At 41.0% G+C, this 22,621-nt stretch overlaps 1 protein-coding gene across 5 annotated transcripts in view; it reads right to left on the minus strand.

The window, feature by feature from the left end:
• Positions 1 to 979: 979 nt before the first annotated feature.
• The window catches only part of rapgef6 (Rap guanine nucleotide exchange factor (GEF) 6), a 136,381-nt gene continuing 114,739 nt past the window's right edge, over positions 980 to 22,621 (minus strand). For 3 of the 5 annotated variants that reach the window (XM_063894933.1, XM_063894935.1, XM_063894931.1), the window contains 14 exons: positions 21,349 to 21,589; positions 17,720 to 17,887; positions 17,276 to 17,491; positions 15,319 to 15,530; positions 14,623 to 14,746; positions 13,665 to 13,688; positions 11,984 to 12,204; positions 11,227 to 11,400; positions 10,987 to 11,133; positions 10,417 to 10,536; positions 8,567 to 8,819; positions 6,330 to 6,877; positions 5,070 to 5,426; positions 980 to 4,173 (listed from right to left, as the gene is read on the minus strand). In XM_063894933.1, coding sequence (XP_063751003.1) covers positions 4,151 to 4,173; positions 5,070 to 5,426; positions 6,330 to 6,877; positions 8,567 to 8,819; positions 10,417 to 10,536; positions 10,987 to 11,133; positions 11,227 to 11,400; positions 11,984 to 12,204; positions 13,665 to 13,688; positions 14,623 to 14,746; positions 15,319 to 15,530; positions 17,276 to 17,491; positions 17,720 to 17,887; positions 21,349 to 21,589 — 2,828 coding nt within the window. In that variant the 3' untranslated portion in view covers positions 980 to 4,150. The remainder of the gene's footprint in view (positions 4,174 to 5,069; positions 5,427 to 6,329; positions 6,878 to 8,566; positions 8,820 to 10,416; positions 10,537 to 10,986; positions 11,134 to 11,226; positions 11,401 to 11,983; positions 12,205 to 13,664; positions 13,689 to 14,622; positions 14,747 to 15,318; positions 15,531 to 17,275; positions 17,492 to 17,719; positions 17,888 to 21,348; positions 21,590 to 22,621) is intronic. The other 2 variants (XM_063894934.1, XM_063894932.1) reach the window with 1 other exon arrangement.

Genomic DNA, 22,621 nt, shown 5'->3' on the forward strand with positions numbered 1-22,621 from the left:
GTTTTCATAGTGTTTCTTAACTTGAGATTCAACAGATCAATGGCAATTTCAACCATGATGGGTTATGTCTGGTTATCCAGACTCCTATTTCATAGTAAAGGCTTTGATTGTTCTTGTCATTTGGTGAACTGACATTTTAAAGGTTAAATTAATTCCCTGCTGACAGGGAGGGACATGCAAGAGAGGTCTTCATCTACTTAGGGACATTGCATTATTAAAATAACAATTGATTTAGTCATTTGGAGGTTGACACTCTGATGATGAGACACTTTTGTGCTTGGTTCAGCCCGTACTCATGCATCTGCAATAAAAACGCACCATATACTACAGAGCATTGTTGTCTTCCACACAGACACCGAAACACACAGACACAGACACACACACAGTGCAACCAGCATGACTCTGCCCCTCTGTGTGACAGTAAACCTTTAATGAGTAATAAAGGAACTGACCTTCAGCACAGCGGGACTCTCGCAGCTCTCTGATCAGATCTGATACTGAACGCAGCAGAAGGTGGAAAAACAGCAAGGACAAAACTTAGGGCATCTGAAGAACTAGAGAGGGAGAGAAATATGGTTCCTTCTCTTTTATGTGAAGATTTACAGGTAAAAAAGGATCAGAGAGTGGTTACTACACTAAACACACTGTGTTTGACTTCAATGGAGACAAACCGGCCACAATCCTCCAGTTTGTAGCTTCATATTGGGATTTGTATGTAAGGAAGGTTAAATAGTAGACATCTGGGTAACATAATAGTTTACAGTGAAAAGCAATATAAAGTGTAGTGTGTAGTTAGTTACGTTATATCACCAGTGGCATTCAACAGTTTTCAGGACATTCGATTCTAAAACACAAACGCGAACGTCATGGTGGTGTCAGCGTAAACATATATGCATTATATTTAGAGGACATACAGCTGATGATTCAAGAAAACTTTTGGAAACCAAGTATTAACGATGAATAAAGACACAGAGATCACTTCTGTTTAACATTTTATTCATTGTCCAAATTCATATCAGTAGATTTGGAGAAATAAAAGGTAATTTTTCCTTTTAAACATTCTCTTAAACAAAAATATAACAACTATTTACAATCACTCGTAAAAAATACATAAAAAGCATACGAGCAAAATCATGTTGTCTTTCTAAAAGACATAAGTCACAACAGCTATGAGAAGTGTGAGACAAAGCAAACTTTAAGCCACAAATTAATACCTCTCTGTACAGATTGTGCAGCACACTCACCACATCGAAGCTTATTGTTGTGTATTTCTGCTGTAATGCCAAAAAGATGTCTACTAAAAAAAACACATTCACATCTCTCTATTGCATTCTGGGTAACATGATAGGGCGCAGGGGAATTTAATGTTGTTTAAAAACACTGACATGTTGTGTTCACAGTGCTCACTGCCAGATCCTCCATGAAAACACACCTATTGTATGTAGAGTCGGAGAAAAAGGGTGACTACAAAAAGTTATTTATCCCTGAAAAAAAAAAGGTAATATGTCGGAGTGCTTATGAGAGGAATAAAATAAATGTCCATGTTTCATTAAAAGTTCTGTACAATTATTATATGGATAACCACAAAACTCTTCCTGTCTCATGGTTAGAGCTCAATCCAACATTATAAAAGCAGGTAAATACATGTATAGCATTTCCTCTCACTGTGTAACGAGAACTTTAATACTGATTTATGGTAAAAAGAAAAACTGAGGAATACAGTTGTGCAAAAAAAAACAAGGACTCTGTTTTGAAATTTCTGCTACCGAGATATTTCTAAAAGCAAAAAGGGACTATGGCAAGGCTCACGGTGGGATACTCATGATTCATGTAAAACCCTTCAGCAATGGAAGGATATCCATTAAACGACTACAGTAAGGAGAACATTTGAAAAATGAAAGTCCCGCTGAATTGACAAGAGCTGAGAGGGAAACATAGATTATAGGCTACTAGACACAGCATGATGGCGGGGCTTGTTCCAGGATACAAAAGCATCAAAAAAACTCCTTTCAAATCGACAGCCTGAGTTTGAATGCTTTGTGCCGTAAGCAGGGGCATTCACAGCTGCAAACTAAGAAGGGCTTTTACAGGAAATGACTTCTGAGCCTTTCCTTATGTGATGCAAGCCGAATGAAAAAGGGATTTAAAAAAACATGCTATGTTGATCTTGCAAATATAATTCCATAACACACACACACACACACACACACACATCCCAAAACACAGCAGCAATAATGATTATATACGGAGCAGAAATGGCACCAACGACAGAGTGTGAGGGGAGAAAACAATTCATGATTATGACTAAAACTAACAGAAATTCCTTAAAAGATTCCTGCCCATAGACAGAAGCTGGGCAATCACCACCTTGGATTATTTCTTATAACAAAATATTAAAAAATAGCATTTTAAGAGCACTCTCTTCTCTCATCTATACATGACGTTAATTTATGGCAAAGAAAAAACCAAAATATCTATGTATACATTTGTATATATGCCATGTATATATTAGCATTAGTCATTTCAAGTCTTTGTGTGGCAAAACAATACAAAAGAAGCATCACAGAGCACGGGACAGACAGCAGGAAAGGGAAAACGTCTAATTCCAGTTACACCCCTGCTGCACCGCAGATCAACACAGTTAAAAACAAGTTCTCCGTTTCCAAAGCCAGAATGTACAAATTTGCTTCTGTTTTCAATACAAATAGACAATTTCTCAAGCAAATCCTTAAATATTCTACAAAATGTACTATGAACATGGAATGGAGATGCAAGCCAGGCGTTAGAATACATAATCTGTTGACTCGTTTTGTTGCTCGTTCTTTTAAATAAGATGCAAAAAAACCATAAGAGAGGTACACTGTGAGCACGGAGTCAAAGTTAATGCTGCATCTCATATTCCTGTTGCTCTATAAACAAATTTACAAGTTCAAATAAACCTAAAGCATTATACTTTAACATCTCAGCTTGTAATACGACTAGTCCAATAAACACTGTAAACAAAACGTGTTGGTGTAAACACTGTCCTTTGTCTATATGCACACCGCCACAGATTCTGGTGTGTGTAAATGCATGCGCGTTGTGCGACCACACAGTGCTAATTCATCGTTTTATTACAGCTGCTGCAATAAAATAAGGACACGCGTTTTACTCTACAGGAAGCAGCGAGGCATGTTGTTCTTCAGCTCATTAAAAACGAGTTATAATACAGTTTTTATAGAACATCCAGGAGGCAGCATGCCGCTAAAGTACCTCGCGTCAGACTGAACGGGCAATAAGAAAAGGTGGCGGAGAGCGTGACATAAAGACACACAACTGCCTGAGAGATGCTCAGATAAAGCTCAAGAAAGTGGTAAACACAAACATACGTGCTCTCTGCAACTTCAAGAGTTTCATTTCTAATTGTTCACCCCCTAGGAGGAGTAAAATAGGGTTTATGTTTCATTTGTTTGTGGGGGAACTGATAATTAATCTGTTAATTAACATCATCAGTGCCTGGGTTGGATAGACGCCCATGAAGTACACTAAAAAAACTATTGTCTGTGTGTTTCTTATTCGTCTACATTCATCCTCTTCGAGCTGAAAGCAATCTAAAAACAAAACAACCCTACCTACAACTCTGACTACAGCTTTCTATCCCTTTGTCTGCTCCTCCTCCTCCTCCTCACTAGTCTTACATAAAACGTTGCAAAGCTCAGAAATTAAGACAAGAAAACTATAAAACTCCTCAAAACAAGAGAGCTTGGCGCGGAACATGGAGGTACATTGTGTTTTCCAAAGAGGCCGACTTATTTTCGCGAGCAGTCGATAACTCTTTCCTTCTTGCATTTGTCCTTTTATACGTACGTCTGTCTCTGCTTTGTTCTACAGTTCTTAAAAAGTATTTAAAATCTTTCTTTTTTCTTCTTTGTTTGTGAAATGGGTTTAAAAAAGATATGATTGTACAAGTCTTGGGAGGCAGAGAAAAAGAGGTCAAATGACCCAATGGGTTGGTCGAGAGGTGCATTATGGTCCGTGGTGATGTCACAAAAGGCTGTGTGGGCAGGGCTTGGAGAATGTGCTCTGAAACGCGGTGAGTTCAGTCCAACGCCTGAGCGACACCACTTGGTCCGTGTGTGAGAATATGTGTCTGAGGGTGGAGACACCGTCCTCACACCGCTGATACTTGCTCATCTGGAGAAGAGAAGACAGAAACATGTTTGGAAAAGAGTCTAGTTTTTTGGCACTGAATTTAAAGCATTTCAGAGGGTTTCTGCAGCGTTAACAATGTCATTTTGAACCTTAAAAGAGTATTAAAGACCTTTCAATAAATAACATAGAATGCAATTTAATATCTGTTCAAGATCATACTATTAAGACCTTGAAAACAGTATATGCTAATCATTGTAGGGATTGTGTTTCATTTTAACAACCATAACTCTTTAAAATGTTGCTCAGCAATCAAAGTGTGGACATTCAAATGTGGTTCTGTCATGGCCCCCTCCTGTGGGACGTGCAACACTTTCCTCAGGGTTTCTGCACAGATAAAGTTAAATAGTATCTCTTGCACTTTTTTATTTCCATTTTTTAGTTATTTTTTTACAATTTTTATGTCCTATAAATGTTATGTTGCATTGTTGAAAGAGCCCGAGACTTACTTTTTTTGTTGCCATATCTACACTGTAGCTAGTGACAGTAAAGTCTTTGAATCTAAGACCTTTTTAACACAATACATAACTTAATTTACTTTTTTACATCCTTTTACCAGTTTTAATCAAATTACAGGGTCATTTGGTTTGTTTTAATAACATTTAACTCTTCAAAATGTTGCCAAAAAGTCAAACTGGGAAATTCAGTAGAGTATTTTCATGTTTCCCTCCTGTGGGACGAACCATCCATCACTTAATGTTAAACGCACTGCAGAGATAAGTAAGTGAATTTTGATTTGACTTTTTATGACCTTTTGACACCACATAATTCCATTTACTTTCCGTTACATCCTCATACCCCAAATAACAGAATTACAGGGAATTTTGGTTTGTTTTGATAACACTTTCAGTGTATGCATCTTTCCCTCGTGTGGGACATACCATCTTCGCTGTCAGCTAGATCCTGAGGGGGGAGGCAGATGCTGGGGGGTCTGGAGTGGACCTGGGTGGAGCCGGCTGTCCGGGCGTCTTGCTGGTGGAGGTGGTGGTTCCCCGCCAGCCTCCTCGCCTCGGCCAGACCCCCCGCCGCTCCGGGGCTCTGCAGGAGTTTGCTCCTCTGCAGCGCCACGCTGTACTCCGGAGGTCTGAGGTGAGGGGGCCGGGGGAGGAGAACTCCGGGCCCACCTAATACTCCGTCTGTGAGGCCGAGATCCCCTAGAGCCAGACCCTGGTAGCCTGGAGGGGTGGGAGGGGGAGCTCGGTAACGCTCATCCTTGGAGGGGGATGTGATACAGTACACTGGATGCAGGTGGTGATCAAAAGAAAGGAGGGATGGAGAAAAAAGGAAGGGATTGAGGGATGGAGGGGGGGGATGAGGGTGAAGAAGTCGCAAAGGAAGATGAAGAGGGGGGGTGCAGGGAGTTGTGTGAGGGAGGGAGAAACAAAACAAATTGATGGAAAAATTAAATCAATGTGATGTTTCACTAGCACAAATAACTATCCATGCATCAAATGTGTTGAAAATCAAAAGGAAAAATAAACAACCAATGAGATGGATGGCTGCAGCGGATACAGACAGAACTACAGCTGCAACTAAGGGCAACCGTCTATAAATTATCCCTCTATTACTTTAATCGATTAATCGTTTGGTCCGTTTAAAAAAGTATAACAAATTGTGAAAAATTCCATTGTAATTACTTGTTTTCGTAATTACTTCTTTCACATCTGAGAGGCTGGAGGCAGACAGAGATTGGCTTAAACGATTGATCGATTATCAACATTTCTGATGATGTAGATTCACTGACTGATTGTTTTGTAAAGTGCACACAATATTGCCTTAACTCCTGTCCTATTGCTTTTAATAAACAATGTTCAGCGATAGTAAAAATGTGTAAGAAAAGGTTTGATAACGTCATAAAATAAGCTATCTGCAGAATGAGATGTGATCTTAATTAGCATCTGCTTTATGTTTACTCGTCTGAAACAGCAAGTCAAGCATCAGAAAGCTGCAGTGATCAACGGCACACTGAACTTACTTTAGTGCATGGAAGTCTTAAGTAAAATATGGACAGCCATATGGACTTGTTTCCCTCTGCATAGCTTTACTAACAAAGCATTAGATGTAGTTAAATGATGTTCTCCTCCAGCAGACCATGTCAAACTGTGTTTACAGGGAATCAAACTGGCAACCTGCCCCCTCACCTATCAGGCCTTTATCTGTGCTTGACGTCACTGTTTTGTAGACGGGGTCTGTGCTTTGCCCTCCTTCCTCATTGGTCGGAGAGGAGGCGTGCTCCGAGGTGTTTCGCCGCTTTACCGTCCCGTAATTCCCCTCGTAGGTGTCCGAGAGCGAGCCGGACGACGCCCAGCTCTGCCGCGACTGATTAGACAGATCGGAGCTGGACTGTCTGGAGTGATGCTTGGTGGCATCCTCATTGGCCCACGTGTGTCCTGTGGCCTCCACCTCCGCTATGGGGCCGGCCAGCTGCATGTGCTTGAAGCCGCCCAGGTGTGTGTGCGGGAGGGACAGTGGGTGCCCGTGGATGCCGTGGTCCCAGGGCCGACAGGAGGAGGCGGGGAGGCTCTGGAAGGAGTCATGGGAGTTGGAGGAGCAGGACGTCCAGCTGCCGCGCCCGCTGTCCGCCACCGAGTCCAGAGACGTGTGGTCCGGGGTCAGCTCCTCCGTCGAGATAGAGGAAGAGAAGTTGGAGGCTTGGTATGTGTATCCTCGAGTCATTGACGAGGAAATACTGTAGATTCAAAATATAGGGTGGGAAATATTTAATAAAACATACAAATGTTTGTAAAAGACACTTAAATTAAGAGAATAAATTAGACAAAGGCTATCAATACAAGAAAGAAACAGAAAGAGGGAATTGAAAGGTGGGTTTGAAAATAATACAGCCAGTGGTGATAAAGGAGGAGGTAATGAACTGACAGTAAAAGGAGAGAGGGAAGAGGAGGTTCAATTACTATAAAACGCTGCTGCTGTCTAGAGGACATGCAGGTCTAAGATTCATGTTCAAACAAAACAGTAATAACTGGAGCTAAAGAAAAGAGAGTTCTGATTTGTCTCTACACAATCTTCAAACAATATTTAGCATAAATGTAATGGCACAAATATGATGACAGGTCAGTAGCCTACAATTCAGTTGCTTTGCACATAATCACAAAGCAAATATCTACCAATGTCTCCTTTATTACAGATCACTATGTTTGGCTTTTGAAAAAACGTGTTCCCTCAGCAGCTGTTCATAAACCAGCCGTTTGATTAACTGACATTTTTACTGGATAAATAAGCCACTCAATGAAATCGAGCCACATTTCATAAAAACAGAGCCGTAGTTTACAGCAGGGCTGTCCAAAGAATATAATAACAGACGGATTACTGCATCTGACGATATTTTAAAGACTCCACTTTAAGACAGAGAATGGCGTGATCATGGAGGAATAATAAACAAACGGCAGACAGTAAAAAAGGTTTCTTCTACTCTGCCAGATTAAAAAGCTTCACGCGTACAAAAAAGTTAACAGAGGAAAGGAGGAGAGAGAAGGGGCAGTAAATGTGGGACGTTAATAAAAAAGCTGCCTTGTTTTATGACTTCCTGCTCTCTGAGTTTTAATGAGGAAAGGACATAATTGGGGTCCAGCTGCTGGAGGAACTGTGCATGTGTGGGGAAATGTTCTCTTGTTGGGCATGGGGGAAAGCTGATAAGGAGTGTTTGTGTATGAGTGTGTCCTGTGACTGGAGTCAAGGCCTTGTAAGGGATAATTTAAGATAAAAAGTAAGCAGAATATTTTATGCTGTTCAGTGACTTTCAGTCAAGTTGAATCTTTGACTTTTGAGTCCTCAGTGCTTTTGTCTGAGCTACTTTAGTACATTTCGAAAAGATTTATTTCTCCTATGGTCAATAGGGGGACTTCAATATTGTGGTGAGATGGTCAGTGATTTTATTCACATCTGCAGGGCATATGTTTTTGATATTTTTTGTTGTGGTTATGTACGGCGACCTTGAGAGGCGCCTATATAAATATAAAGTATTAGTATTATTTTTCAACCTTAACCCCAGTAATAAATACAGCCCCGATTACTCACTAGTTTTCACAACACTAGTAAGTCCTCATTAAGATCAGTCCGTACATACACTTTGCTTTCTAGAAGTATATATCAGAGTAATTATACTGATTTCTAGTAGTGCGGATAAATGTATCTCCATACTAACATGCTAGTTTCCCTTTCTGCAGTCTATTGTAATGCACATGATTACATACACAAAGAAATTGCAATCTCCTGTTAATTGAGTGAACAGCTGTAAACTAACTCCATTATGAGAAAGAAAGGATTAGCACTCAAGGACCTTTCTTTATGCATGAGGCTGTCTTTTCAACTGGAATGAATAAACTTCACCTGACAGATGAAATAAACAGGATTTAATTACCTTGTGCTGGCCTGGTGGTAATCAGAGTTTACGTGAGCTGCTGTGCTCTCAACAACTGCAATAGGAGTTGCAGCAGTGGTTGATGTGGTAACAGCAGGAGCAGCAGAGCAGGTTCGGGAGCTGCTGCTACACCTGTCGTCGAGCCCGGGGGCCGGCACAGAGTCGACCGAACAGATACTGGAGCGGGACGAGATCTCGCTGTGACTCGAGTCCGACAGGTTGTCTGCTTTACCCACTGGCAGGAGAGCGTAACCTGGGGGAGAAAGAAACATTTGCATTCAATCAATCAGTTTTATACAGATTATAACAATAAAGAAACAGGATAATGGGTGGAATGGGAGAGATGCAAAGACAGAAAGTTAAGAAAAAGAGAAATACTGGCAGTATATTTATGCAGAACTTGTTTACCTATAGCACCTCCTGTGGGTTAAAGTAAAGTAGCTCATTTAATTTAACCCATTTCACCATCTTTAAGGGAATGTTTGCAATGACAGCACTTCCAATCTCCCTGCACTTAAATATGACATCTAATACACAATTTGATGTTTGCGTGCCAAATTTAATAGCAAAACGTTTATAAAAACAGACACTTTTCATGTACAGTACTCTCTATCAACGCTCATGCATTATAGCATGTGGTTTTTTCAGAAAAAAGTTATGACCACTTCTGAAAATGTGAAGTTAAACAGAGACCTTTGTGTATAAAGTACTTTAAAAGGCACTGTTTGGCCGCAGTATAAACTTAAACTAACAAACCAACTGCAGGGAAACTAAATGAACGTGGCAATAGCAGTCCTGCAGGCTGCAATAGTTACCAAATGGAACAATAAATTCAGCTTTTTTTTGTTGAAAGGCATTTCATATGTTGATCTCAGTAAAATAATTGGCATTTTGAGAATACAAAATTAACGTGAATAAGCTGTCGGATCTGAAAATGACACATTGAGCTTCATTTCGCTATACGACATTCCAACACTAACACATTCTGATAACGTTATTCCCACAAACAAAGAAACGTTGGGCTAACTCGGAAAACAAACTGATGATTTATGTTTTGTAATTGTTCTTATCGGCTCTGAATGTCTGCTGTGAAATCTGTCTGTCACATCACCTTTCTATAAACACACTGGATTTGACACTTTCTTTTCTAGTCACACTTGATAAATGAAATGTAATGACATCACTTTAAAATGCTTTCTTTGTGATAGACCATCAACTCTCTGAAACGTAATCCTTTCTTTCTTCACTGTCACTAATTAACAACAACTGGATCAGTTCTTCCTCTACTTGTCAGACGGTCTTTCTCTTGGTGTGTTTGTCCCTGCAGAGCCACAGGAAGGGGTTCGGGCTGACCGACCTCTTGGCTCTTTGCTCTGCCTGTCCCTGTCTCTCATCCTCAGGTAAGGAGGACGCAGCCTCTCCTGTTTCCTCCCCATCACTAAGATGTGCTACTGCCACAGGACTCTCCCTGGACTGACTCCTTTCCCTCAGTATCCTGAATGGGGACATCAGCCTCATCCTGATGGGGGACTCTGGGGTTCTGGATCTGATTACCTGGGAGAGAGGACTGGGAGTATCTGTCCTTGTCTGTGTAGGACTTCCTGCTCTTACCCCCAGTAGCATTTGCCCTTTATATTGTGCACCCTGTCTGTTCTGCTGCCTGGATCTCCCTCTCATGTCCTCTGAAGGAAACAAGCCTCTCTGAAGTGCCTCTGTGTCCTCCTGCATCTCCTCCTCTTTCTCTTTTGCCTCTTCTTTCCCCTCTTCTGCCTGTCTCTTTCTCTCCCTGCTTCTCTCTCGGCTGTGCTGCCTGGTCATCAGTAGGATCCTCTTATGGAGGACAGCCCCACCTATGCCGTAGCTCCGCAGGCTGATGGTGCCCGTCTTTGTGCTGACGTCGCTGGTCAGTGATGAGGACGATCCCGACAAGTTCATCTGGCTGGAGTTATGGGACTTGGCCACACCTCCCACTGAAAAAAGGGGGAGGGAAAGAGAGATGAATATCAGGGACAACAAATAGTTAGGAAACCCCACCTAAATTCAAAATTGTATTTCCATTGCTCAGGAATCAAGTAAGTATTAAGTCTGGAGCTGGACACTGAATGACAATGGAGACAGATTTTGTGGCCTAACATCATGTTTTTTTAATTCTATTGCTTTGTCCTCAGCTGTAAATAGAACATGTAGCCATACACTCATTTCCCTGGGTGTTTTCTCAGTGTCATCCCTAACGTGTTTCCCTATTGTCTCACTTTGTGCATTTTAGATTTTGGGTTTGGAAGAGAGTTATTCCAATGTTTTCTGACTCTTCTAGACCACATGAGTAACATATTAGAATACCTTGTCACCCTGGTCAAAGTAGGTCTTTTTATCCTGGGATAAAATCATACAGGATGAGAAGCTTTGTTCCTGTAACTGACCTTTTCGTGGGGAGCCCTGAGGCGACACCGTGGGGCTGGAGTGAAGGGAGGAGATGGTGGAGACAGTGTCATCAGACGGTCTCTTGGTGGTCCACTCCTCTGATGAGGGCACTGGAGGTTTCTTTACTACCTGGGGAGTGTTAAAGCCTGAGAGACAAAAAAGAAAGCAAGACAAATGAAATCAGAATTCTGCTTTAATAAGTATTATTTTGATATTAAGTAAAGCACAGGAGTACTAACTTGGTTGGCCGATGTCCTTGGCTGTGCTCTTCTTTCGGAGAGGGTTCAGAGGGACCTGCACCTGAAGGACTTGGGAAACCCTGTTCTGTGTTTTCCCCGAGGGCAGAGCCGAGCGCAGAGACACCGGAGACATGTCCGACTTGGTGGAGCGTCTCTCACTCAGGTTCTTAGACACTGCAGCCACAGGGAGACACAACATGGATAATCAATGTCAAATTGTGGTTAATTTCCCCCCTTATTTGAATGTAACATTATCAAAGTCAAGGGGACATTACCTCTTTAAGAGATACATGTTTTTACACTTTTTATATTTGTGTAAGTGTGATTGTTTGTCCTCTAGGATTTGAATGATAATCAAAGTACTTATTATTAAGTAGTTTCTGCAGTACATTTGCAAGTACACTAGATGGCAGTGCAAGTCAATAATACATATTACAAAAATAAGTAGGGACAGCATATTATATACTCTCAGACCAGTTATTAGCCATTTAAATTACACCTCATTTGAGAACCATTGTTAAACACATGTGTTTTAGCTGACATTTAATCCAACATTTATTAACCCTTAACATATATTTCGCGGTGTACCAACATAAATAACATTACACTATGCAATTTGTTTTATGTCCTTTGACTGATTCTCTGACTCTTCTGACTTATAAAAGGTATAATTCAGAATAAACTAAAATAATTGATGCAGTATATTTGGACCCTGAAGATAGGTTCCCTCAGCAGTGGGACAGTTTCTGTTACTCACAGGTGCTGTAAGATGGCTCACACTGCAGGGAGCTGATTTGATGCTTCTCTTCGTCTATCTCCACCGTCATGTTGGACAGGTACTGCTTCACTTTTCTGGCCATCTGAGCGTCTTCGTACAGCTTCTTAGCGTTGAGGAGCGAGCTGCGGCGCACTCGCTTCTTATGGGCGCCGCCCTGCACGTCCAACATGTTTGAGTTGGTGCTGCCCTGACTCAAAGACCTAATGAGGAGAAGAGAGAGGAAGGGAGACTGAAGAAAGGAATGGAGGAGGACAATGAGGAAAGAGACAAAAAGGAGACGAGAGGAAGAAAATGAAGGACAGAGGGAAAGAGGGAATTGGAAGATGTGAGAGTAATGGATACAGTGTTGATGGATGAGCAGAAGATGAAAGAGTAAGAAATATGAGGTAGTAGAAAAAAAGGAATATAAATGTTCATGAAAGTTCAAAGACAGAAACAGGAATGAAGGAGAGAAGGGAAAACAACAATAAGTACAATCAAAGATAAAACAGGCCCATATATGTTCCTATCAAAAACCTCCTCTACTATAAAATCTATCTTTGTGTTGGGGCATAGCATTTTAAAACAGGACCATGCAACTGGGAGGGAGGCTGCTGCTGTGCCATGCTATCACAGTACAGAAGAGCAGAACATTCTGTCAGATGGAGGCAAAAAGGGTTAGGGAACAACAGATGCACAAGTTTCGATATGGGGAATATTAGGCCAGGATGCAAATATGAACAAACAACCAGAGTCAAATAGGTGTGTTTACTTTATTTTGAAGATGGGTGGCGGTTCATATATATATATATATATATATATATGTATATATATATATATATGGTTGATTTCATGACTTGTGATCAGCAGCTGACAACACAATTTCACCTAAAAGGTCCATTTAGTTATGGTTCTGGAGCTAGTATTGTTGATTTTTGATTGACTTTTTTTCTAATCCATGTTGCCTTGATAGGTTTAAATTTCATTCAGTGGGAGATCTGACTGTTCACTAAGCAATTCCTTTACTGTTTTCAAACTAAAAGATAAATATTAAATCTTAACTTTTAAGACAACATGGAGAAGAAGTCCTCAAAAGGCTTGAACAATAAAGCAACTTAAACATCTATAGACCTATGGATGAGATCAAAAAGCTCTGAAATATGTGATGGATTGACTTTGAGGAGAAATTGGATAGTTGTATTATTAAAAAACTTAATATTTTTTTTAAATATCATTATCTCATATGTATTATACAATGCGCATCATAAAAAAAAAATCTCTTGTACTATTTGTTGACTGTAAAGTTTGTTGTCTCTTATTTTTTTGCTCTTTTAAAATTGTATAGGTGTATAAGGACGAATCAAATTTTTAAAACATGAGAGTAAACCCTAGAAATTCAAAGCTGTGAATGTGTCTCTTCTAAAACAAACATTGACTATTATTCCAAGCTCCTATTTGACTCAGCGCAAACAATGAATGGGTCAATGATGGACGTCAGTATGGTTCAGGTCAATGGGAACTGCAAATGAAGGGTTAATCGCAAACAAGCACAGGCGGACACACGTGGACATGATAAAGTAATGGGGGGGGGACATGCAGAGTTTATGGTGGTGGGGGATGCAGGGCGGACTGAATTTCTGCTGGTCCGGACCGGAACAGGATGAACCTGGTACACACTTACCCTAAACTCTTCCACCTCTTCTTCCTGAAAGCAAGAGGTGTGAAGATTGAAGCGTGACTTTTAGACAAGTTCAGGGGTTGAGGGGGAGTTGGGGGGGGGGGGGGGACAAGACTATGTAGAGGTCATGCCACCACAGACAAACAGAAAATGACTGAAGATGGGAGGACATTAGACATATGGCTTCTCCCCATATCAACCTGAAGAGTGTGCGGTTTGGCCTTGTGCATCGCGCTCTCGGGAAAACAGGTTGTTTAAAACTTTTAAAATTATGACATAGTGATGAAACAACTTTAAAGAAGATATCTTGAGCTTGTAGTATGAGGGGAGTGTCTGCAGAGGGCAGCCATGCACCGCAGCAGTGACAGACACACACACTTAGTGATACCAACTACACACTGCGGTTGGCATCGATTCCACCGCCCCTTCCAGTCTCTCTCCATGCCTTTTGTCTGAGGATTTCAATCGAGCCAACAAGAGCCATGGAGCAGACAGAAAGTGAGAGTGAATTGATGCAGCCAGACCCCGAGTGGTGTTGAGGGATCCAGGCTGGTTGGTGGAGGTAACATGTAGTGGTTCCCCTTTTCAATCACATTGTAGTAAAGTAGAAGTGAAGGTGTCTCTAATCCACCTTCGTATACACTCATTCATGACTATTTCTGTGACAGTTTTGCTACAGTCTGGCTGATGGAAAACAGGAAGAGTCTGTTTCAAAAGATACACATATTTAAAATGAGGTATTTATAACTAAAGCACTAAAAATTGACATTTGGCAGACAGGAAATCATTTGGAATCGCAAACCAACTGTTGATCCGACCCTGTGGTGATTTTTGAGGAACTAAATTCAGTTTATGCTCCATTTCCCAATTGCATATTTTCATGACAGCTTTCAGTTGTACTGGCTCAATTGTAACTTTGGGGAAATAGCTTTGAAGTATCTTGGTGTGAAAAGCAACCAACCTCTGTCTGAACATGAGGGCAGGGTCCATGTTGGCTGAGGTCAGCCGCACCACGTGTCTGATCTCCTTGGCGATCATCCTCAGCTTTTCAAAGTTCACCAGGCCGTCCACATTCGAGTCATTGCCTGGGAGGACAAACAAGTACAACACAAACACATGCACACAGACAATGAGCATGAGGTCAGCCATTAAGGTGTTGAAATGACGAATGATTTATATTTTGGGACATTTGCAAGACATAACTCGCAACAGTATTTCTAAGTCAAAACTTCAAAGCAGAAATCTCTTTGTTCTGGTCTCTTTCTTGTCATTCCTCTAGGAGATCAAAGTGCTCTTTCATATTGAGTCGTGCTGGGCCATTTGAGAATTTTGAGCAACTTGCACAATTAGGGAAACTTTTTTACATGCATTTTTTGATAAAAAGCTTTAAGGAGAGTTCAGCTTGGGTATCTTTGACCTGACTTGATATGTGAAAAGGCGAGATGGGGAAGTCTTTAGCAGAAGTAAACCTCCTGAGTGAGACTGAAATTGACCTTCCGCGCAACACGGAGGAAATAGAGGAAATTAAACTGTGCAGGATGACATGTCAAGTTTCAGAAAAAGTCTTTTCATAGGCTAAAGCAACAAAAGGAAATGTAGCCACATTTTCGTATTAAAAAAAAATGAAGAAGAAATGCCCTTCCACAATGCCATATACCTTCATGTAAGAAGGTGAGGTCCTTCTTGACGACGGGGAACAGGGGGATGATGGGGGGTTGCATGCTCTGGCTGCTGAGCACATTGCGGTACTTTGCCATATTCCGGGACGGGTCGAAGACATCCTGTAGGTCTCCGAACAGCTTCTCGTACTTACTGGGCAATTTCTCCCACGAGTTCCGTAGCCGAGCCACAGGAGCCAAGTTCAGCCCGCTACGTGAGTGACGAGAGGGGAGGAGGGAGGCAGAGATAAATGGGTTACGGTGGGGAAAAAGGGAGGGGGAGGTGAAGGTAGAAATAAGGAAAATCGGAGAGGGGAAAGCAGGGTAGAGGAGAAAGAGGAAAGAAGTTTTAGAGTGTCTGTTTAATATACATCCCAATCAAAACCCAATACTGACATCTGAACAATTAGTGCTTCTACAGCAAATCCTCTCCACTTAGCGAGAGGTCTCCATTTTCCAGAGCAGAAGACCCCTTGAGGCAATGTCATCTCAGAGCAGACTCATTTAGACAGCTGATAATTATGACTGGCACTGCATTCATTTCTGCTCTCAATTCATCATCTCTCCAGCTCCTCTCCCTCGCTCATCATCTCCTCCGTGTGTTGGTGCTCATTTTGCAAGGTATATATACTGTATATATATACGTTAGATTTCTTCTAGAACAGTATAGATATTGCTTGTTATAGGATTATAAAACGAGTATTTTACATTGGGATGATCATGGCAATGTACTTAAATGGTCAGTCTGGTATTAGAAATATAAGTTGAACCAGGTTTGTTTTTTCTAATTTGAATACCATCTTATATCCCAATCCTATCCAATAAAAAAACCCATTGGGAAACCCTGCATGTTATCTCTTTCAAACACACACGCAGACACACACGCAGCAGCAGCACTGTCCCTGTCAGCTGGCAGGTTATGCATCAGAGAGCCATATGTGCAAAGACATCCTGCTGTGAGGAGGAGTAAAGGGAAATGGAGGTCACACACTTCTGTTCTGAAGAGGGTCATACCACATGACCCAACTCATGGATTCTTGGAGCATTGAGAACAAAGTCCATTATGTATTTGTATAATGTATTTTCCAAACTATAATCTCTTCAAATATACAGAAATAACACAGTGACGGTTATTGGAGGACTGCATTTTCATGCATTTATATGTAAATGCTGCAGTAACAATGAATACAATTCCCTCTTGTGATTATTTAAAGTGTAGAGCACACTGCAAAATTAACAATTCCGAAGAACATAGTAACCGGACGAAGTTTCAGCGAGAGCATGAAGTACTGTTTCTGAATAATTACTCTTAGGTCTAGGAAGAGAAACAAACACTCCCAACTTCCTGATGAGAAATTGACATAGATATTAAGCGTAAGCAGAATCACATCTTCTAGTTTATCCCTAAAAACATACTGATGGCTGTAAATTGCCTCCCCCAATGTCGGTTTTTACCCCCTTACATAAATCATCAGCTCAGTCCCACAGCCATCTGACGCCAAACCACAGAAAGTCAGAGGGAATAACACTAGCAACAAACAATACGTGTAAAGGTTGCTATGGGATGCTTGTTTTAAACGCTGTAGGGTTGCAGAGACAGAATGTGTGGTTTGGGAAAATCAGGGCAAAGCTCATTTTGCACGATAGCTGCCAGGGGTAAACACTGGCTGTCATCACAGAACAAGAACACGGTCTACTGCAACTCAGGGAAAACTAGGGGAAATGATGAAAGAATGTGTCACCGCACTTCATTTAGGAAGCGAACACACACACACACACACACACACACACACACACACACACACACACACACACACACACACACACACACACACACACACACACACACACACACACACACACACACACACACACACACACACACACACACACACACACACACACACACACACACACACACACACACACACACACACAGCTATAAACAGTTCCCACCTGATAATAGCGAACATGGAGTTGAAGTTCTTGCACTCTCTGCAGTGCAGGGCGATCTTGATGAAGTGTTTGATGGTCTTCATCCTCTTCAGGGCATTGGGTTCCTTCAGGATCTCCGTAGCGACCCAGAAGGTCTCCTGGTTTATCACCTCCTCAAACTGTTTCAGATTACCGCTTCCCAATGATGAGTCCAGTTTAAACAAGTCGTCCACATATCTGGGAACCAGGACAAAGAAGTTAAAATACTTCAAAAAGAGTCCAACATCAGGTTTTTTTTAGTTCAGGGGAACAATATGACACATACTGTATGTTACAGCTTGTCTCTTTTTCTTGACTGTAAAGCATCTTATGATTGAACACAGCGATATATATAAGGCTTATACGGTCATAATAACTTGAACTCTTCCTGCTGTTGGTCAATCAAAACGTCCGATGACTACATACTCTGTGGACTCGATGTTCCTGAAGAGCTCAAAGTCTCTCATGGACAGCTGGGCGGCGACCTCCATGGTGCTGAGCTGCAGCAGAGAGATCTGACTCTCTCTGAGGAGATCCTGAGCATCGTCATCCGAACACAGCGTCTCCGTCTCCATATTGTTCTTCAGGTAGTACCTTCGGGAATAAGAACAGAGGGAAAGAGGATAAGATGCTGAATTTGGAGCAGCACTATCAAGTAAAAGTACTGTTCCTGCTTTGGAGGGATATAGTTTAGCTTCTTCTATAGTGGGTTCTGCTGTTGAGTTGGACACACTGAAAAACTGAAACAATGACTTTAATAAAGGAATATGTCAGCAGATTCCACATACCTGTATTAGGTTAGTTAAATGCTATAATATTAACGTGACATAATACATTTAATTAAAGTCAAGGTTTAGTTTTGCACTGCACCTGACACGATATTGCATGCAATCAAATATTCAAGAAACTATAGTTATAGTTATTTTCCTAAGAATAGTTATCGTAAAAGTGTATAATATTTGAAAACTAAACAAATAATAAGAGGCATGTTTAGATCTAAGCTTTCTCAGAGTATTTTTAGAGCAGATGCTGTTAGTTTTGCAGTATCCTCCGATGCTTTAATAAAGGCTGCATAGGCAGACAGGTGGGTGGACACCATCCGGTTTTCTAGCACCAGATAAATAAACCAGATAAATAAAGCATAAGCATAAACCAGATGAATTTTCCCCTCGTTCACATTTCATCTTCAAGTTGCACACTTTCAGTCTCCAATGTAAGATTAGAATATGATAGGTTACAGTTATATTTAAGAAGGAGAGGAGAGATGAGCTCTCAGCAAAAGAGAGGTAAGAATGACGACAGGTGCATGAGTGAGAGGGAAACAAATATCTCTAACTGTTTTCTGGGAGTGTTTCCAACAGCAGGCCATCCGTCTTATGTCGTTATGTTTTTACAATACGTTAGAATTCCCCACCACTTCCACTAAAATGAAAATTTAATTTGGCCATCTAGGAATCCGGCTCCTCAGCACCTTGACCTGCAGCCCCCAGGGGCAAAGAGTTGGCAAGGGTTATGACACTGAATTGTCTTTGGTTACTCTGCAAGAAGAGCTGGAGTAAAGAGCAGCAAACAAAAGACGTGAGGTGAGAAGATCAACCTGGATTTACATTTAAGTTAAAGAATAAGAGGTGTTCACATTTTTTGGAGCTCAGAAGCAGATTAGAGTATGCATGTTGAAGGATGTAATAAAAGATTTAGATTTGAGCCATTTAAGAACATACAACATAAGCATAAGTTGACAGGAACAGATGGGAAATGGCGAGAGGAGAGAGGAGACAAGACAAGATAAAAGTAGAGATGGGAGACAAGAGGAGATGGGAGAAGGCAAGAGGAGACGAGAAAAGAGAAAAGGAAATAAGACGAGATGAGAAAGGAGGAAACAAGACCAAAGGACACAAGCGGAGAGGAGATCTAGGCTGAAAACGGTATAATTTAAAATAACATAAATACTCTTTAAAAATCATGACATAAAAAAATAATATTCCCGCACATATAGAGAGCAGACTGAATTAATGATGAACACAATGGAGCTAAAAGGAACTGGGCAAGGCAGAGTCACTGGAGCCAAGCCATTTCAAAACACCCTATGGTGGTTTGTGTGTTTGTATGTTTTTTTGGCTGTGTGAACAAGGCTTGCTATTGGCTAGTCCCGTCCCCTGGGAGACTGTCTGTCAGTCAGCAGTGAGGGAGAGACGGAGGAGGCGAGATGCAGAGAGAGAAAAGCAAGCTAATATTTAGTACTCCTGATAAAGACATCTACTGATGAATACGCAAACATGTTTTGGGATGTGAAAATACTGCAAAATGACATGTTAGTAATGGCACAGAGATGAGAGGGGAAAACGGAAAGAAGAGAAGAGCTATCTATCATCTCTTTTGCTAACCAATTTCTCACTGTAGGTCAATTTCTTCCCACTGCAGCTCAGCCATCCATCAGCAACACGGGAAAGTGTGACACTAAGTGTGTGTCCATAGGTGTCTGCTTGGACTCCCTGGTGAGAGTTTGTGTGTATAGATACATGTAAATAAAGTCTGTGAATACAAAAAAGTACTGGCGTGTAAAGAGCATTTGCATGTCTATACGGGTATGGATGGTATGGCTGTGTGACTGTGTTTAGGAGGAGGGGCATTTATATCTTTGTATGTGCCCGTGTGCATTTGAGTGTGTTTATGAATAATTTCAGACGTGCCATGCTGTCTGCTGAGGCCTCCGCCCCTGACAGAGATGAAATATTCATGCTAACCTAGTTGGGAGAGGACTGATGGGGGACCACGGGAGACAAGGAGAGGGGGAGAGAACTGTGAAAAGAAGCCATTTTAAAGCAGACTTCACGGCCGCGGTCCAATTACCCTTTATGTCCTACTAACTTTCATCTTAAAAGGGAATATATCAGCCATCAAGATGACACAGTGATGGGAAAAAACAAACTAGCAAAGTGTCCTTAAATGTTACCCCTATTATGTGGAGTAGAGTCGCCAATAAAGAGAACATTTTCAAGATGAAACTGAACAGAAATTATTGTTGTTTTTCTTTATTTAAGGAATAGCAGCATGTGCTCTGTTAGGAGTAGCAGCTAAAAATATTCTTTTTTAAAGGAGTATACCACTTGATTTATCCTTTGACTGAACTAGGACAGCTCCTCATCCTGCTGCTCAGCACCTGGATTCATGCTGGCTGTAGGCGAACCACTTACTCAGAAACTCATTTACACCTCTGAAATGTTCACTGAATAATCATATCACAGAATAGCACCCTGTATCACCAGCAACAGCATTGAGAACCACTGCTCTACAAGGAAGTTAATCAATATATATGTGTTGTACAAGCTGTTGTATGGTGTGAAGTTTGTTGGCCTTAAACTCTTGCACTGTGTAGGGCTGGAAGCCTATTTATGGAGTACAAATCGGGTGACCGTCAGGGGAGTCTCAAAAAACTCACACACGAATGCACAGTGATCCATGCACAGAAAGCGGTTTGTGTATGCAGGTTCAGCGGTTTGAAACGGAAAACAAAACTGAATGTTGTGAATGCTTTTGCGGATCATGAAATACAAGTGTGAATCCTTCTGTGTGCATTTGTGTATTATGAGACTGATCTGACCCCATATCTATTAACAGAAAAAAACTCACAGAAGTCGTATCTAGTACTGAGCTCTGTGTGGTATTCCATGAATTTGAATCCATTAAAGTATAATTTGACAAAGAGAAGGAAGGAAAAGTCTCAGGATTCTGGCCTTTAATTCAATTTCAGTGGGCCTTTCACGCCTTCATCTCAACGTATATATCTCAAATGTTCTGTTCTGCTTCCAGCTGCCTTTTGTCCAATTGGATCCACTATAAGTGTCATGTCAATTACTTTTTTCATGACCAATGTGCTTCCCTTAGCATGAAATATTGCTCCTTTGTAGTTTATTTTTGTGTTCTAGATTGTTGCCTTGTGTTCGTTCAATTGCAAACACACAGTAGAGACGACTAAAACCACTATCTGGGGTTTAAAGCATCAGTCAACCAGTTCTTTTTATTAGATTTTCCAGAGAAATGTGTGTGTTTCCTACCTGCCGTTGAGTTGAATCCGATCAGCCAGTTTGGAGAGCTGGTCGGGCAGGCGGCGCTGTTTTATGACTCCCTCCGGGCTGACTGATACCTCACACAGGGAGTAGGTCTCTGGTGCTGAGACGAGGCCAAACTCGTTGACAGTGTGTGCGACCACATCCTTGGCGGTGGTGTCCTTACTGATGATGATGTAGCAGCTCTGCTGGTCGGCCTTGAACACCCGAATCACCTGGTCTGGGATATCTGACAGCGAGGGGAAATAAAAGAAGAGAGATGTCAATGACCAATTACAGTTGAGCTGATGGCTACAGCATCTGAAGGCCAATACTGTAACATATGCCAATAATGCAATAACACTAAATGGAATGAAGTCTATGACGATAAAACAGTCATTTTAAAGCAGTTTTGTAATTCTTACCATTTATGTTTATCTGGGTAATCTACCAATAATGTGATTATTACAAAATGGTGTCAGCCCGAGCAGTGCATGGAATGCTATTACGTTATGGTTTTCATATTTTAATTTCATTACAGTATGGAGGGTTTCAAGTGACAAGACTTATTCTTCTGTGAGCAGATCTGCTGAGCTGACACCTCTCAAAAAAAATCCTTAAGAAAGACACAGTGGTTTCTGGTGTTATGGTGACATACTTTAAAATGTAATTCACCATATCAAACTATTTACGTTGAGCAATGGCATTACTAAATGATCCTACTCTTCAGTCGAATCATAACGCTGACTTTCCAGCCTGGCTGTAATTTCAGTCAGTCTTTCTTTGAAGCAAATTTTCTAATGGTCTAGCAGGATGTGTCTATGGAAATTAGTCTTCCAACTGCAACATCTCTACAATAGTTTGATAACATAATTGACATGTTTTATGTGATAGACCTCTACAAGGTGGCAGAAAGGACGATGCATTCATATAAAGTAGAGAAAAACACAGATTTTACTTAATTTTATACTGTGCATCAAGTACACTTCAACATTGTTGAGCCTCACCAAAGCTTGAACATTTAAAGAAACAAGGATGCATGCACTTAGAAAGGAAAAGGAATCATTCTTGAAGCTGCATATCAATGGTAGAGGAAGTGGGAACCTCACAGCAAAACATGCTTGTAGGTTATATCAATTAAAAGTTAAACCTCGACTTCTACACATTATCCTCTCTAACTTTGTTTAAGTTTTGTGACCCATTATTGTTTAGTTTAGTTTAGTTTTTTACTTTGCTATGTAATAATAACATCTGAGAGAGGAAATAAAATCTATTCCTGTCA

Source organism: Eleginops maclovinus, chromosome 11, assembly GCF_036324505.1.
Source record: "Eleginops maclovinus isolate JMC-PN-2008 ecotype Puerto Natales chromosome 11, JC_Emac_rtc_rv5, whole genome shotgun sequence".
Taxonomy (NCBI): Eukaryota; Metazoa; Chordata; class Actinopteri; order Perciformes; family Eleginopidae; genus Eleginops; species Eleginops maclovinus.